The 18,711-nt window shown below is 42.0% G+C and overlaps 1 protein-coding gene across 5 annotated transcripts in view; it reads left to right on the top strand.

Moving 5' to 3' along the window:
* ZDHHC14 (zDHHC palmitoyltransferase 14) overlaps positions 1-18,711 on the top strand; it is a 164,471-nt gene that overhangs the window by 127,195 nt on the left and 18,565 nt on the right. For all 5 annotated transcript variants that reach the window (XM_032778352.2, XM_032778354.2, XM_032778355.2 and 2 more), the window contains one exon: positions 10,592-10,694. In XM_032778352.2, the coding sequence (XP_032634243.1) occupies positions 10,592-10,694 (103 nt within the window). The remainder of the gene's footprint in view (positions 1-10,591; positions 10,695-18,711) is intronic.

Genomic DNA, 18,711 nt, shown 5'->3' on the forward strand with positions numbered 1-18,711 from the left:
AAGAGAGAGATAGGAGGGAAGATAAAATACATTGGATGAAAACCTGAGTGGAGTAAAATTTTGGGAATGGTGCGACGAGGCGACACTAATGACATGCCAGGACTCCTGAGGGAGTAAAAACACAACTAACATTAGAGTCTAAACACTCTATGGGGGGAGAGATCTTCAAAGTCTGAGCTATTATCCATCCAGGTCCTCACCACAAGGCGGCCACGGCTCTACCCTAACGACTCCGCTCCTAAGCTTCTCGAGGTCAAGAATGAAACAGATCGAGCAGGGAGCACGTTTGGGGATCAATTTATGAGACATGATAAATCAATCCCCAAAGACGATGAAGAGAACTAATGCAAAGAGTGAACTGCTGAGGGAAAGAACCCTAGAGGACATGTCAGACTTCCATAATAAGTTTTGATACATACACCCTTACTATTTATAGTAAAAAGGAATTATATATAAACACTTTAAATAAAGTTCCTAGCAAATATACCACTAGATAACACATGTAACACCAACCCATCACACCATCCACAGTTAAATAAGTACTAGTACTTATTTATACTCCTTCATCCCACGCAGAAAGCACTATAAAATGGACTTACCTAATCACACTAACCAACATACCACGTCGTAACTACTGGGTTGCGTAAATATACACAGCATTGTACATGTCTAACTACGAGTAGAGATAAGTGTAATAGATGTAGCGAAGTATCCTTGAAAAGCAAGGCTCCTCTTACAACTAAACTAAAATATTCACGAAGAGGATTCTCCAAGTACTGTTGATTCAATTTTATTTGTGAGTGAGTTAGGAATGTCAAACACTGTCACACACTTCAAAGAGCGCTCTACAAAAATCTCTATTGACCTTCAAACTGGCACGACTTTAACAATGCAAAAGACATGCCACCTGATGCAACACGTGTGGATAACACCAACTGTAGAACAATACCAGCTGTACGAATTATTTGTAATTTCTTTATGTGAAGTTATTGTTGTGCGAGTTTGTGACTCGAGATTGCTTGTATGTGCTCTCCTAAAAAACTGTTTGCCCTTGCGATCATGCAGACACAAGAGCTTCAATGAACATAGCTGGATAAAAAGTTGGTCTGGCAGAAATTTAGCAAAACTGACACACATTTTATCATAAAATCGTGAAAGGACAACGACCCGGGGTGAAAAATCTTGTCAACTTGCTTCTCCTTTTTACATATTCGTTAGGCAAAAGTGTAAATCTGCCCATATGAATAAACTAAGTTTTCCACAATCCAATCCCAAGCGGGTAGTGTGGTGTGAGTTGGTTTTTGAGTTTTATAATAGCGAAAACTGTCATGTTGTTGTGTATATTCTGGGGGCAAAAACTCTAGTTTTGTAAAAAGCAAGCATTCTAGAGGCATAACAGAAAAAGACTTTGGCTTATTGCAGAGCAGTGTAATAAAGAATGACGTTTTGGCCACTGCTTGTGAGTGATGCAATATACTTTTCACCATATCTATATATAGCAAGACCATCTCACACATAATTAGTGGGCAGTTTGGAAGGCTATAAGGCTCACAGAAATTTAAAGCAGGAACGTCAAGTGAATTATGGCAGCCTCCGACCTTTTCTGTGTGTTAGCTCAGTCGGTTCCAAAACTTTTTTATTGATGACCCCTCTCACACAGGCAAGCCTTTGGAGCATCAGCCCCCCTTATAGAATTAACATATGGGTGGGGAACTTAATTTAATGTCAGAAGGTGTACCCAGTAGCTGATCTGTTAAAAACGCAAAGATGTCTGTGGCACTGATAGATATATGATACGTATTGGAGCATGAGCTTTCGATGCGTGGATAATCAATTCGAGTCGGATGCCATCACAGTATCACTGGCGACGGCCCCTGAGGATCGCGGCACTCCAGTTGAAACCCCTGTGGACTAAACTGTCTCTCAGCCTGAAGTCAGAAGCGACCAATATGAATCATAGAAGATTAGGTGTTTGAAGAGACCTCAGACGAGGTCTGCTATCACATCCCCTCTCAAAGGAAGGACCAAACAACCAAACTAAATTATTCCAGCCGGGGTATTGTACAAGCCAGGCCTTAAAAACCTCTAAGGAGGATCCACACCATACCCTAGGTAATATATACTATTCCAGTTGCTGCAATACTATCCACCTAGTGAAACCAGTGTCCTAATAATCTCAGACTTAGAACTTCCCCACTGCACAATTGAGAGCACCATTTGTCCTTGTTCTGTCACTGCCACCAGCCAACAGCGGATGCCGAAGCTTCTCCTTTTTGGAAACATGCCCCCTTAGATTAAGTGATGGAAGCTGCTATCAAATCCCTCTCACTCTCTCTTTCTTGCAGACAAACAATCCGTTCCTCAGCCTCTCCTCGTAAGTCAATGTGCCTCCAGCCTCCTGGATCATCTTGCTTGCTGCTCCACTGGACTCCTCCAATTTGCCACATCCTTTCCTGTAGATGGGGGGCTCCATAAACTGGACACAATACCTAAGCCAGATTTGCATCACCACCTAGTGCAACGGAAAAGCGAGTGGAGAAAAATAACACTCATTTCTCACTTCTAATATTTACTGGTTAAATGGCTCCTAATACCAAATGCAACTGCTCTAATTGCTGGGTGGCATCTTACTTCTTGGTCAAGCAATATTGCGTTACACGCTATTTATTTATAATATTATTTTTAACTGACTCATATGATTCCTACTCCTAATTTCCATTTGAATATGTCCTCTTAGGTCCGTTTTCCTGTCAGACTGCTATGCTATGTCTATGATTTCCCACAAGCCTCAGTTAGCAGTGCATTTTGGGATTCTTTTTCCCTCTCTATATGTAGATTTCATCAATTCCGCTTGTTGATCTTCTATCAGATTTTGCTTTTTGGCCTCCAAGTATCCTTCGTCCAGGATTGCATAGGTCTTACTTCTGGGATATCTACTATCCCTACCTAAGATGTCTCTTCGCGACTCTTATATCTCCCCCTATCTTGCTAGTTTGTCACTGACTTGCTTGATTGGTGCTATCTGAGCCTCCTATCAAATGCCATCAGCCATTTCAATTAATAGATGTGGAATCAATAAACAGGTCCCGTTAGGTCAACTACTAAACCCCTGGGGTTACGTGGGACTTGATACCTTTTTGGTGCTGTCCAATTGCTTAGATTAGATTCCTGAACAATCTAATGTCTCCTTTCTTAATATCATCTTTATTATTTTCTATTTTTCATTTTTACTTGTCCTAATCTCATACTATTTTAAGATTTGCTGGCAGAAATCGGTGGGATTGAACTTCAGCAATATATGTTTGCTCCTAATCAAAAGTATTATATTTTTCACTATATCTTTGTCTCTCTTCGTATATATCTATATAGCATATTTATTATCTATATATAGATAATTCAAGTTGATCAAGTTTGCATTATCTTGTCTCCTTGTGAATTCATGTGACCATTTCCTGATCACTGTTCTCTCTCTCCAATGTTGCTTCAAAATGGGTTTCTGAGGTAACTGCTTTCCTTATGATTTTTATTCGCAGGGTCTTCGCAGGACATTTCTCCTTTCTCGGTTTCTATCTTTCTATCTCTTCGTTTTTAAAATATTAGCGTGTTTCATATCTTTTCTTTTTAATCTTATTGGGATCTCTTTTTTTTCTCCTCTTCTATATTCACTGATTTTTTTATTTCTAAGTCGTATAAATTGCTCTGCAATGCATCAGTGCATGCTCCAATGGCTCTGCGAATCACATCAGCTCAATGCCCCAGCACCCTCGCGATGCATTTACTCTGGTACCCATGGACCTGCGCATTATCTATTAAATAGTCTTTAACCGCTGTGTCTTTCACACACCTGAGGGCTGCTCACCTCTCTCTCTTCATATATGTTGTTCAGGGGCCACATAATGGGAGACTGGACTGCTATGTGAAGACCGGAGAGCACAAAAGAAGCACTAAGTAAATCTTCTACATTTTTAGTTCCAATCATTTGTCACCTAGTTTGCCTCTCCACAATTTAGATTAAACGGTCTCATATTTCACCCGCCCACTTATTCTCTGTGCTAACATACCTTTAAAACCCTTACTTTTATCCTTATCAACAGACCTTATGCTAAAGCATAGCTAACGAGGGCCAGTGTGTGTGTTTGGCTTCCTGATTCAAACCGTCTAGCGCAATGATTCAGCAATTTATACTCCTCTAGTGCATCTGACTAGGGAACGTGTCCAAAGTTTCCCCAGGGCTGGGATAATTTAGTTGGTGTTGGTCCTTCTTTGAGCAGGGGATTGGACTAGATGACCTCCTGAGGTCTCTTCCAACCCTAATCTTCTATGATTCTTTGACTTCTGCTTCCAGGTGAGAACAGTTAACACAGGGGTTCTCAAACTGGGAGTCGCGATCCTCAGGGGGTCGCCAGGTGATTACATGTATGCATCCGACGAAGTGGATATCCACCCACGAAAGCTCATGCTCCAATACGTCTGTTAGTCTATAAGGTGCCACAGGACTCTTTGCTGTTTTTACAGATCCAGACTAACATGGGTACCCCTCTGACATTAAATTAAAGTATCCCCACCATTGTTAATTTATAAGGGGGGGCTGATGCTCAAAGGCTTGCTGTGTGAGAGGGGTCATCAATACAAAAAGTTTGAAAACCACTGAGCTAACACACAGAAAAGGCTGGAGAGCTGCCATAACTTCTACTTGACTTCCTGCTTAAATTTCTGTGAGCCTATAGCCCTTCCAACTGCCCACTATTATGTGTGGATGGCTGATATATAGATATGTGAAAATATTTGCATCACTCACAAAGCCAGTGCAAAACTCATTCTTTACACTGGCTCTGCAAAAGCAAAGTCTTTTGCTGTTTTGCCTTAGAATGCTTGCTTTTGTGCACAAAACTAGATTTTTGCCCAGAAATACACAAAAATGGCAGTTTTGCCTATTAAAAACAAAAAACCAACCACACCACACACACACCACCTGGGATGGATTTGTGGAAAAACTTCAGTTTTATTAATTGGCAGAATCTTACAATTTTTGCTAAAGAAATATGTAAAAGGCAGAAGTGACAAGATTTCACCCCGGAGTGTTGTCACCTGTATATTTTTGTAAAATGTCAAGTTTGCTAAATTCTGCAGACCTAACTTTTATCATGTTCATTGACTTGTGTGTTCATGATGCAAGGCCACAGTTTTTAGGAAGCACAAACAAGCAATCGATCCTAAATAGCACAACAATAACTTCCACATAAAAGAATTACAAATTACTTCTAACAGTGGATTAGTCTTTCATTTCTTTCAAAATGGGAAAAGCTTTCAATTGTTCTTAAATCAAAGGGTAATTGATCCAACACTTGTGGATCCTTGTACAGGAACAATAGGCTTTTCATAATTTGCATTCAAAGTCATGCCAGTTTGAGAGGCTCAATAGAGCATTTTGTAGAAGCAGCTCTTTTAGAATGTGACATGTTGGACAGCTTAATAAGTTGGTTGCAATTCCTAACAATACAAAATAAAATTGAATCAACAGTACTGGGAATTTTGTTTAGGGGCAAGACAGTTTGTGAAGAGAGAGCCTTGCTTTTCAACGGATACTTCACTAACAATGCTATGTGACAAACCGAGTTGTACAGGTCTCTACTGTAGTAGACAATATGACTGTACACAATAGCTGAGTCTAGCTACTCTATATTCAACAAGTACGTGTAAATCAATTAATTTTTTAATAACTAGTAAGTTTCCATTTTATTTGCTCATCTGGATGAACAGGGAGTTAAATAAGTAGCTCCCTACTTATTAAACTGAGGATACATCTTTTATACTGTACCTTTGTTTTCCTTGCAATTCCTGCGTCTTCATCTAAGCACCTCTTATTTAAGTGAATTAGCTTTATTCCTTTTACTATAAATGTAAAGGGACTAATTCCAAAACACTAACCTTGAATCAAAAAACCTTATTATGGAAGCTCACACTCAGTGAGTCCTCAAGTACAAGGCTCAGCAGTTCACTCTTGCACTTAGAGTATGTCCACACTACCCGCCGGATCAGTCTATTGGGGATTGATTTATCATGTCTCAATAAATTGATCCCCAAACGTGCTCCCCGTCGACTCTGGAACTCCGCCAGAGCGAGAAGCGGAAGCGGAGTCGAAGGGAGAGCCGTGGCCTTTGATCCCGCGCCGTGAGGACTGGAGGTAAGTCGATTTAAGATGCGTTGACTTCAGCTATGCGCCCCTAGTGTAGACCAGGCCTTATTAGAAAGTGTGAAGTGAGAAGCTAACTGAATATGCCCAAAACAGTGGGTGGGTCTCGCTCCCTCAGGAGTCCTGGCAGGTGCAGAATAGTGTAGCCTGTCAGAACAACCTAATGTTTCCCTTCCTCACTCAGGTGCTGTGAGCATAAATTCATCCATGTATTTAAATTCCTCAGACTGCATGGTGATGACCTTAGAAAATCTTATACAAGAATACCCACAATATAAGATCCTGTAAAGCAGTTTGCTTAATTAAGCATCACTAACAGTGCCCTATTAATAAAGGAATGTTCTATAATTGGTCCCACACCAATAGTTTGCTCTGGGGGATGCAGTGCTCTAAAACTTTCCATATACTTGATAAATCATCAGGTATAAAATAGTCTCAGAAGGGAGTCGTAGGGGACTGCGGAAGACTGTGTCACAGCCTAGCTAGGATGTCTCCGCTTTCTCGGCAGCCTTGTGAAAAGCCCCTGCTTGCTAAGTGGCCGGTCATTGTAGGACACAGCATGCCAGTTATAACTTGCTTTTAACTGGTTGAAACCAGTTTGTATGGCCTTAGGCCAAAGGGCGGACATAGCCTGTGGGAAGTCCCTTTTTGCATATGTATGAGTTGCTTTTGTATTGACATGTATATATTAGCTGTAGCTCCAGTCCCGGTGGTGGACTCCAACACGGCGAGCTTGGAGCTTCTGGTGCTGGGTTCCCTGCCAAGTGACAGCAACCGCCCTCCCGGGCCGCCGTTGCGAGTGGTGCACTTGCCTTCATTAAAGCCAAATAACTCACAGTGTGTGTGGGCCTCGTTCTTGAGGGAGGCATAAGCACTTACAGGAGTGCTTATAAGCATTGAGCCGCTGACCCTATAGAGTCTAGACCTGGTGTCTTCCTGAAAAGTGGCTTGCATACATGTTAAAAGGAAAGGATTATTCACTAGGTGGCTGCAGAAGAAAGCGTGAAACATATCTGAAGTACAAAACAAGGCAGGGTCCAGTGGCAAACTTAAGACTAAAAAGATTCCAGTTTAGGCATAACATTTCATGAGTTAAAAACTGCACTCTTCAGATGCAATGAAGTGAAAATTACAGATACAGGCATAAAGTCTTTGCACATGAAGAGAAGGGAGACATTCCAAGTGAGAAACCAGTGTGGACGGGCCAATTCATCAGGGTGAGTGTAGTCAACCCAATAATTGATGAGGATGGGTCAATACCAAGAGAGGAAAAATTGCTTTTGTAGTGAGCTAGCCACTCCCAGTTCCTGTTCAAGCCCAAATTAATGGTGTTAAATCTGCAAATTAATTGTAGCTCTGCAGTTTCTCTTTGAAGTTTGTTTTTGAAGTTTTTTTGGTGAAACATGGCTACTTTTAAATCTGTTATTGAGTGTCCAGGGAGATTGAAGCGTTCTCCTACTGGCTTTTGTATGTTACCATTCCTGATGTCTGATTTGTGTCCATTTATTCTTTTAGGTAGAGACTGTCCAGTTTGGCCAATGTACATGGCAGAGGGGCACTGTAGGCACGCGACGACATATATCACATTAGTAGATGTGCAGATGAATGAGCCCCCGATGGTGTGGCTGATGTGGTTGGGTCCTCTGATGGCGTTGCTAGAGTAGATATGGGGACAGAGTAGGCAACAGGGTTTGTTACAGGGGTTGGTTCCTGGATTAGTGTTCTGTGATGTGTAGTTGCTGGCGAGTACTTGCTTCAGGCTGGCAGGAGGGCTGTCTAAGCAAGGACTGGCATGCCTCCCAAGGTCTGTGAGAGTGAGGGATCGTTTTCCAGGATAGATTGTGTTTCTGTGGATACAGACTAACATGGCTTCCCCTCTGCTATCTTAGGTACAATGGCTTAGTCCTTAGCTGAAATAAAAGATAAAACAGTTTTTCTTAACTCTGTCCCAAGGGGGCAGTCAACTATAAGGATAGGAGGGTAACTGGTGTTCCTCAGAACTGATATCTGGGGAGTCTTTTCTAGTCCAGCCCTGTCTCGGAGGACAGTTTAAATATTGATGAGTAGATCTTGCTAGATAGTGTTCAGTTGTGTCGTTGGCAGTTTCACTTAAGAGCTCTACCACACTGTCCTGCAGCAGTCAATTTTAGGGGGGGGAGTCCCTTCCGCCTCCTGTTTGCAGGTTCTTCTGCCTGTATCTGTGTCTGCGGCTTGGTCCCCAGTGCAAGCTCCTTTCCTGTTCATCTGTGACCTTTCAAATCACTCCTGAGGGAAGGGAAGAAAAGTAGCAAACCTGCTGCTCAGAAGTTCATCATAGTTCTTCTATCGATCCTGTTTCTGCAAGATATAGTTCTAAAGAGCTGCATATAAATGTTTTATACCCTAAACAAAACTAATGAATTGTTGGTTCATTTCCATTTCTGCTTGGCTTTGAAAGTTTATGCCATTTAAACTAAGTTGTGTTAGAGCAAAGTTGTTGCCGGTGGTTAACGGGCATTATAATGACTTTGCAAATTCAGCAATATTTTAAGAGGTTTTTATGCAATTGTATGATGTATAGTTCCCATGTTTATTGGATCACAGCAGTGTTATGGTCCTTGACTGTTAAATAATGCCTGAAATATGTTTGTTGTAATTTTTAAATGATAAGAGACCAGGGCATTCCTGGTATTGCTTTCTCTGGCTTCTTTATTTTCATAGTGATAAGGAGTCATGCATATTTCTCTTTCTCTTATGTAAACAGGTATTGATGAGGATATGAGTAGTGCATTTTGTGGCCTACAATGTCCCTGTTTGTGAATATTTTGAGAAACAGTTGTTTTGGAAAATGACTTGTATAGATTAATTGTCGTCATGTTCTTTTCCAGTTGCCACGTTCCTTATTAATTTATTATCTATTTTTGTAGAAGACAACACTTTTTCTCTTCTTTGGTGTATATATAGATTATCAAACATAAATATATTAATATAGAGTGAGACGAGTTCCAATGTCCTAGCTGTTGTACATAAACTGAAATAAATAGCAATTGAAAGGATAGACGTGGTCTTTTGGTTGTAGTGGCTTGCTGTCTTACTGAGATAAACAAGGTTTAAAACCAAAACATGATACCTTGTCATTGAGATTGTCTTTTAGTCAGAGTTAAAGGCATGTTGTAAGTTGCACTGCACAGCACCTAATGTTGACTAATTTAATAGTAACACAGATGTTGGTCCTGGAAAGGGCTAGTTACTGATTTTTGGGGGGGTTGTAGTTAAGGTAAAAAGGCCTCTGCAGAAGGAAGAGAAGGAAAGTAGATTGGAAAGAAAAAGAGGAAAAATTAATAAGATCATAACTTAAAAGTAATATTGAGGTACAGTTGACTGAATAGTGAAATATCTTGCTTATGTTCATTCTGTAGTAATGAATAAAAGGTTTTTAGTGGTTTTCAGTGCATTGTTTCCAGTAGGAAAAATCACAAAGGTAAAAGTTGTAAATAGGCCTTGCAAATTCCTCAGTCACGTGCCTACGGCAGGTGTGTGTGTGTTTGTTTATAACAGAGCAGTGAATGTAATCATGATGGTAATGGAGAACAAGTGACATTTGTACCATACGTGGGCTAATACTTTGTCATTATGATTTTGTAGGACATGTATAATTGGTATCTGCTTCAGTTACAGAGGACAGATAGCATGGTCTACTACAGTGATACTCAGACCTCAGTGCTTCAGGAGCCAAATTAGCAATCCACATTACCCAAAAAAGCTACAGTAGTGTGAATTCATTGTTTCATTTACTATAATACTATATATTCATATTGAAACAGTATGATGGGGAATATTTAGTTTATACATATTATTCTCACAAGAAAATGACTGACCAAATATTATTTATCAACTACAATTGGTTAATAACATGGTAAAAGCATCCTGATTGATTAATAATTAAATCACAGTGTTTTAATATCATGTGCTGCAAAGAGCCGCAGGAGATGCATTAAAGAGCTGCTTGCAAGTCTCAGTCTGAATCTCACTGTTCTAATAGATTTCACGTGAGACTGAAAACCAGAAACTCATAAACTGTTATTTATTTGAATTATTGTAGCTCCTAGAAGCCCTAATCATGGGCCACCACCACTTGTGCTAGACGCTATGTAAACACAGTTCTAATCTTATCTTTGTCACTGACTCATTGTGTGGCCTTGAATAAGTCATGGAATGAAGCTCTCTGTCCATCTATAAGTGAAACTATGTACTACCATTTACTTACATACTTTCCAAATACAGGTGTTTTGAGGATTACTCAGCAAATGTTTGTGCAGAATTCAAAGTGAAGTACTCTAAAGACATAAATCACTATGTGAGTGCTATTATTAATTATTAGATTTCATACAAATTTGTACTTCCTTGACTTTTAATCACTGTGCTAGAAGCTGTCGTGTGTTTTTTTTCCGTTTGGTCTATTGTTGGTCTCTCAGGTTTTCATACATATTTGATCAGCTCCAATCAAACAACAAATGAAGATGTAAGTTCTTGACTTCATAATGTAATTGCATACCTGTTTTCATTTAGTAAATATTAAAGGATTGTTAACTTTCATTATCTGTATTTTCAATTTCTTTCCAGTAGATTCTGCCGAGTATCCCCCCTTCCCTGCAAAAAAAAAACCTATCTGCATATTTGTATGCTTATCTTGGTGAGGAAGGAGGTGATAGCGCACCATGACCTGGTAACACTTGATGCAGTGACCACTGTTTTAGAGATTCATTAGGTGTTTAGTACATTCTACCCCAGTTCTAAAGACTTCAGCATTCTTTCTCATAATCTGAAGCTTAGCTTCATAATAACTATATATGATGTTAAACATCCACCTTAAACTTGCAGGGAGAAATGCAAGTTACAAAAGTAGTTTTAATCCTTTTTGACATTAGATGAGAAAATAATGATTGGGTTATAACTAGGACTGTCAATTGCAGTCAACTCACACAATTAACTCAAAAAAAATTAATTACAATTAAAAAAATTAAGTGTTATTAATCGCACATAATAACAATAGAATATTATGCAGAATATTCGCTTTATATTATTTGTTACAAATATATGCACTGTAAAAATGATAAAAGAAATAGTATTTTTCAATTCACCTCATACAAGTACTGAATTGCAATTTCTTTATCATGAAATTGTAACTTACAAATGCAGATTTTTTTTTTTGGTTGCATAACTGCACTCAGAAACAAAACAGTGTAAAACTTTAGAGCCTACAAGTCCGCTTAGTCCTACTTCTTATTCTGCCAATCACTAAGACAAACAAGTTTGTTTACATTGATGGGAGATAGTGCTGCCTGCTTCTATAGACCTTTTCCACTGCATAGCATCTACTAATTGTAAATAAAAACCAAACTAGGCTTGAACAAAGCTTCAGAAAATACAACCAGTGGGTTTTGAAAAACAAGTTTATCATGTGTCTTGTTCTTCTTATTTTCTCATTTAAACATAATTTTGTTTAGGTCTGGAAGTGAGGGCTGGTCTCCCACAGAGAATAAATATTTAGTAGAGGTCAACCTGTCATAAACAATGCTACGGGTTTAATGTCTATTTCACCTGAAAGGGTAACAAACACCTGACCAGAGGACCAATAGGAACACAGATTTCAATTCAAGGGAGACTTCTGGTGTGTTCTTCTCTCACTGTTGCTCTCGCTCTGAGAGTGAACGTCTCTCTCCAGCTTTCTAATCCTTTTGTTTCTAAGTTAAGTACATAGGTTGACGACAAATACGGTTGTATATTTTTTTGTGTTTACAGTGTAGTTTGCTGGAATGTTTCTAATTGATATCTTTTGGATAAGGCTGTTATTCATTTTGCTTTAAGAATCGCCGTCATTTGAACTTGATACACGAGACCAGTTTTTATGTCTTTTTCTTTCTTTTATATAAGCGTTCGTTTTAAAACTTGTTGGATTTTCTTTTCTATTGAGGTCAGGGGGATAGGAATCGCTGTGCCAGGTTAACGCGTCTTTCTCAGGGGAAGACTGGAGGGAATCCTTTGTTCAGAGTTGCAGTTCCTTTGAGGGACCTAGTGAGGGTGAAAAACTGGATCTCCTTGTTTGCATTCAAGGAGTTGAAATGGGTGATCGTCCGCCATGCCAGAGGGAACCTGGGAAATAAAGAGGACAAGGAGGGGGTTATTTATAGACCTTTTCCACTCGTATACATCTAATAATCTGTAATCAAAAACAAACTAGGCTTGAACAAAGCTTCAGAAATTCAACCAGTGTGTTTGAAAAACAAGTTTATCATGTGTCTTGTCTCTTTTATTTTCTCCATTTAAACAAATTTTGTTTGGCGTCTGGAAGTGAGGGCTTTTCCCAACAGAGACATAAATCATTTAGTTAGAGGTCAACCTTGTCATAAACAATAGCTACGGGTGTAATGTCTATTTCAACCTGAAAAGGGTAACAAACACCTGACAGAGGACCAATCAGGAAAAGTTTGTCAAATTCAAGGGAGGGACTTCTGGGTGTGTGTCTTTCTCTCACTGTTGCTCTCGCTCTGAGGGAAGTCTCTCTCCAAGCTTTCTAATCTTTTGTTTCCTAAGTTAAGTACATAGGTGACGACAAATCGGTTTATATTTTTTTTGTGTTTACATGTGTTAGTTTGCTGGAATGTTTTAATTGTTGATCTTTTGGATACGGCTGTTATTCATTTTCTTTAAGAATCCGTATATGCTAACTTATACAGATGACCATTTTATGTCTTTTTCTTTCTTTTATATAAAGCTGTTCGTTTTAAACTTGTTGGATTTTCTTTTCTAGTTGAGGTCAGGGGGAAGGAATCTGTGCCAGGTGTACGCGTCTCTCTCAGGGGAAAGACTGGGAGGAGGAATCTCTTTGTGTCCAGAGTTGCAGCTTCCTTTGAGGACCTACGATGAGGTGAAAAACCTGGATCTCCTGTTTGCATTTGCAAGGAGTTGAAATAGGGTGATCGTCCGGCCATCCAGGAGGGGAACCTGGAATAAAGAGCGACAAGGAGGGGGTTATTTGGTTATTTTCCCTTTGTTGTAGACTCAGGGCATCTGAGTCTTGGGGTCCCCCAGGGAAGGTTTTGGGGAGACCAGAGTGCGCCAGACACTGGAATCTGGCTGGTGGCAGCGCTGTCAGATCTAAGCTGGTAATTAAGCTTAGAGGAATTTATGCTAGTACCTCATATTTAAACTCCAAGGTTCAGATTGAGGAATTATACTATGACAAGCCTTATCCGCTTTTACAGTCTCCATTCTATGTGGAGGATGGGTCCATTGGTTCCAGTGTCACAACAGTTCATTTAACTAACTGTGGAGACAGATATTTCATGTCTCACCTAACCAGATTATTAAGAATTATTGAGGGTAAAGGAAGACTAAAGCTAACTAACAGATGGTATAAGAGAGCATTTTTTAGTTTTTCCATTTAATCCAAATATACTGACATAAGCTTCTTGAAGAAATTACTCCAAATTTACTTTTTATTTTTATCTAATTTATTGTAGCTTTTTTCATTATTGTGTGATACACAAAAATGCTAGGTTTGGGGTTATCAAATATATTTTGGTTATTGCATAAGGGTTAAGTTTATAATTGTGTATTTTACAAAATACAAAGAATAAAGATGCAGAGCATTCTTCAATAATAAATATCTTGGCAAGAAGCCAGAGATTGAAGAATATGCACCATATTTGTTAAATAAGACAGATGAGATGAAATAGCAGTCCTCATCTGTTTCTGAATTAGGGTCAACCTTGGCTGTATAGACAGAGCTAATTGTCTTCTGTGTTGTTAAATAAAACACTTTCCAGATAACAGGGAATTATGACAGTGCAGCATGCCTGTTCTTTATTTTTCAAGGCAGAATAGCAAGGACTCTTCCTCAGTCTTACTAAGGAACTTACTAACTCACCTCCTTCCTGTGAAAAGCCTGAATTATTCAGTCTGTGTTCAGGGAACTCCATAGACAACAGAGGACATGGAATTCATTCTGCCATCCATGTGTGGGCTACAAGTTTGCTTAATAGCCATTACTCCAATCTGCATATTCTTCTTCGAGAGATGTCCCTGTGGGTGCTCCACTTTAGGTGTCGGTGCGCCCCTGCGCCTTTGATCGGAGATTTTTTGCGGCAGTACTCCTACCGGCCACGCATGCTTAGAACCTGTCACTCATTTTGAGTGTGTTACTAGAGAGCATGCATGGCCAGTATCCTCAGTTCTTTCTCTACCGCCCCTGGCTTGAGACGGAGCTCAGCAGACTCCTTAGTATTTTCTTTCTTTATCTTAAAATTCCTGTAGTTAGCTAGTTTTTCTCTGTTACTTACCTTAGTTAGTGTTACCTACCTTTTCCTACTACTTAAAAAAAAAAAAAAAAAAAATTCTCTCGTTCTGTCAGGTTCAAAATGCCTGGCTCCAGGTTTAAGCCCTGCTTCTTCTTGTAAGGACGCATATCCTCTTTCGGATGGGCACTCAAGTGTATAAAATGCTTGGGGACCCATATTTCCTCAAACATGCCTCACTGCACCAAGTTAAGCGCTAGAGTAGGAACGGACGGGAAGTTTAAAACTTCTTTTACTTCAAAATTCCCTGCTATCATATCTCAGACCTGGCTCGGACTCTGCCTCCAGACCCAGCTCTAAACCTTTACACAAAAAAAAAAACTAAAAGAAGTCAGCCAAAAGAGAGGCTTACAAGCAACAGGAAGCTTCGTGGCCATACACCTTGTCCGGTCAGCTCATCAGTTTCCTATCACAGCTGTCAGTTTCCCCGCCTGGAGTGTTTGAGGAGCGGGGTCCTCGGTACACGCCGCTAGAACCCACCTGGGCTTTAGGCGGCAGCACGAAGCCTCTGGTTGCGAGGTGAAAGGCTTTCAGTTGCCTGCCTCGATTGTGGCAGCCTATTGGCACCCATGAGATGGGCACATCGCGTCCGAACCATACCGTGCTTTCGCGGCACGCGGAAGGCTCTGGTGCGAGGCGACAGGCTTTCCAGTTACTGCCTCTATTGTGCACTGTCGGCACGCGATGAATGCGGGCTGCGCGCGAACCCACCGTGCTTTCGGCGGCAGCGGGAGGCTCGGTGCCGAGCCGAACAGGCCTTCAGTTGCTGCCTCGATTGGTGGCACTATGCGCACCGCAATGAATGCGACTGACACCTCAGCACCGACGGAGGCACCGCAGCCTGCTATTAATAGCACGGCACCGCCTGTGCCACCAGCATCCACGAACCGGCTACTTGGCACCGGCGCCAAGATTACAAACTCGGTGCCAGCCCGTTTTTCCTCATGGATGTCTATCTGCCCTTCGCCTACGACTGCCCACCGTTACAAAATTACCCACTCAAGGACCTCCTAGTGTCACCTACACTAAAATGCCCTTTGTCGGGGATGGCTTCTCTCTATACAAATGACTCAGGGTCGAGCAGCCTTCTCCAAGATGAGCAGGATATGAACTACAGGCTGCTGTGCAGTGCGATCTGAATTCTACCCTCACCAGTCCGTGTCCTCTGCGAACACAGGAAAAACTTGTCCCACCACCACCTCAAGATCCCACCTCCTGGGTGTTAACCCGCACCGGATGGCACCTGCTATGCCTTTTCCACCACCATGGCAGTTTGGGCTCCGTGACCATCTTTCCCTCAGCCACACGTCCCAGCTACTCTACTCACACTAGACGGGAACTCAAAATCCTATGACGCACTGGTGCACCCTCCCATCCTCAGATCAATTAAACTCCAGCTCCTGACCCCAGTATTTACCTCACGTACAAACTGATCCAATACCTGAGAGCGTTACTTCCTTCTCTCTCACTGCCATCAGATGATTTTCAAAAGCTCCAAGAATCTCTTCAAAGGTTTGCCAATGAGCTTAGAATCAATTTGGAGAAGTACCTGACCAATTGACTCAGCCTTCTGGGACCTGCTAAATCCATCTGGCAGACTCTAGCCACAACGCCAGCTACCTGCAAACAGGGCGACCGGAAATACTTCATTCCCGAAGGTCTGAATTCCTTTTCTCACATCCTGGGCCAAGCTCTTGGTAGTGGATGCAGCCAGTCAGTGAAACAAACAGTATTTCCCACCATACCCCAACAACAGAGAATGGCAAACACTTAGACTGCTTGAGTCGCAACGGTATATGCCTCTTCAAACGTTGCAATTTTTGAATTGCCAATTGTACCGGCAATGCTAGGCAAAAGTACGACCATAAACTATAATAAGTTTCATGACCTTTAGGTGAACACATCCAGACAAAAGAACAATAGTTACAGCTTTAGTTTCCGGGGCCAAATCATATCCTGCCATGCTCTTCACAGCTTGGATTCAGCCAATAACTGCAGCAAGATCCACACTACAGCGGCCGTCATGCACCGAGTTCGTGTGCTTTCCTTCGTCCTCTCTTCCCTCGCGAGTCAGAGCACCATTAGAGGATCTCCGTTTGATGGTTTATAAACTCTTTGCTTCCACCACTAATAGGTGCTGCACTCATGAAGACACACAGGGCACTCTGCGATCCTTAGGTAACAGACCCATAAAACAGAAGGCCGACAGTTAGATATCAACCCTTACCACGTCCGCGCTACCCCTCATATACTCAGCATTTCCCGGGAGCTCAGGATCAAACAACAACAACGCCAACGCCAGAGGTTCCAGATACCAGTGGCGTCGCCCCAATTCTTCCAGGATACCCAACTTCCTCAAATAATAAACAATTTGAACCTTTGTCGAGGGTCGAAAATGTCGCCTAGTCTGCGCATGTACTGCTCACAACTATCTTTGGACATCATACTACAGCCATTTTTACCCCAATGGCAGAATATTACCACCGATCAAGTGGGTTCTAGAGGTCATCACCACCAGGGTATTCCATCCCTTCCTCTCCTTACAACTCCTCCACCCACGCACCTCCGTCCTCTTCAGGGACACCTTTCACGAGCCACACTCCAGCAAGAAAGTACAGTCATCTTCTTCACCTGGGTGCTATCGAACTCGTGCCCAAATGCCACAAAGGGAAAGGATTTGTTCCCCTTATTTCCTAACACAGAAGAAAAACTGGAGGATGGCGACGATCCTCGAGACCTCAGCAGACTCAACAGTTTCGTCAGAAACAAAAGTTCAAAATGGTACTCTCACCACCATAATTCCAGCCCTGCAGCAGGGCGGTTGGTTTTCAGCCCTCGACCTACAAGACGCCTATTTGCGCGTCATATCCACGTTTTCTCGTTTGTTACCTTTGCTCGACGCATTACCAATTACAGAGTTCTACATTTGGCCTTTCCACTGCCCTTCGAGTTTCTCCAAACTTCTACGCAGTAGTCACAGCCTACCTCCGGAAACAAGGGGTTATAATATTTCCTTACCTGTGACGATTGCCTTCTTAAGGCCTCCCAACACGCCGAGCCTCCCGCTTCATAAAAATCACCATCGAGTGTTTCAACCTGGCCTGCAAAAATGAGAACAACATCCACATTAAGTCCCTACCCAACCGCTGGACTTTATAGAAGCAAGCCTCGATCCAGAACCGGACGGGCATTCCCTTCAACCCGACTAGTTGTCAATACTATACAACTGCTGGCTGCAAGGCTTCACGCAGCCCTCGGGTCCTCACCGAGACTGCCTCCAACTACTGGAGCACATGGCTCGTGCACTTTCGTGGTCCCAGAATGCATGTTCTCCACATGAGGTGCTTCCAACGCGTTGGCTGGCCATGGTTTACAACCAAACGTGCACTCAATAAACAAATCATTGACCATACCTTACTGGGTCAAGGACTCTGTCATACGGTGGACAGTTCCGACAACCTCTGTTCTGGAGTCCCCTTCTCCAGACTCCACCAACTGGATGATGACAACCACGACATCCCTCACGGGCTGGGGCCCATATCTCTCACCACACAGTACACGGCCTATGGTCTCCACTCCGAGACCTCCTACCATAAACGTTCTAGAACTTCGCGCTATCCGGTAATGCTTGCCGTTGCTTCCTCCCACTAATCAAGATATCAGCATGTACGCATAATAACAGACAACATGCCTGCATGTTCTACGACGTCAACAGACAAGGAAGGGGCTCGTTCCCACTCTCTTTGTTCAGAGACATAAAACCTCTGGAATTGGTGCCTTGCAACCACATCCAGACAGCTGTTTACATCCCAGGCGTGGATGAACACCACTGCCGACGAGCTAAGCAGACGCTTTTGGAGAGATGGGAAAGTCAAACCCACTTTTCACACACCGGCCCAGCCAGATCAGGAATGATGGGCAGCATGTTGCTTACCCTCCTGGAGCGGAGGCAAAGAAGCCAGAACAGTCTCACAGGAGAGACTTTAACAAGGGTAGGGGTCTCCGGGAGATCCTACCCTCTGTGCTGACAACACCAAAGGCGGTGCCCTCAGCTTTTCTGATGCCTCAGCACAGCTCTCACAGAGCACTGAGGCAGGGACCCGACCTCCCATGTCAGGAAGTCCTTGTCATTTGCTCCCTGTCCCTTGCACGCAAATGGGTGCAGTGCCAGCAGTGCACTCC

Source organism: Chelonoidis abingdonii, chromosome 3, assembly GCF_003597395.2.
Source record: "Chelonoidis abingdonii isolate Lonesome George chromosome 3, CheloAbing_2.0, whole genome shotgun sequence".
In the NCBI taxonomy this organism is placed as follows: Eukaryota; Metazoa; Chordata; order Testudines; family Testudinidae; genus Chelonoidis; species Chelonoidis abingdonii.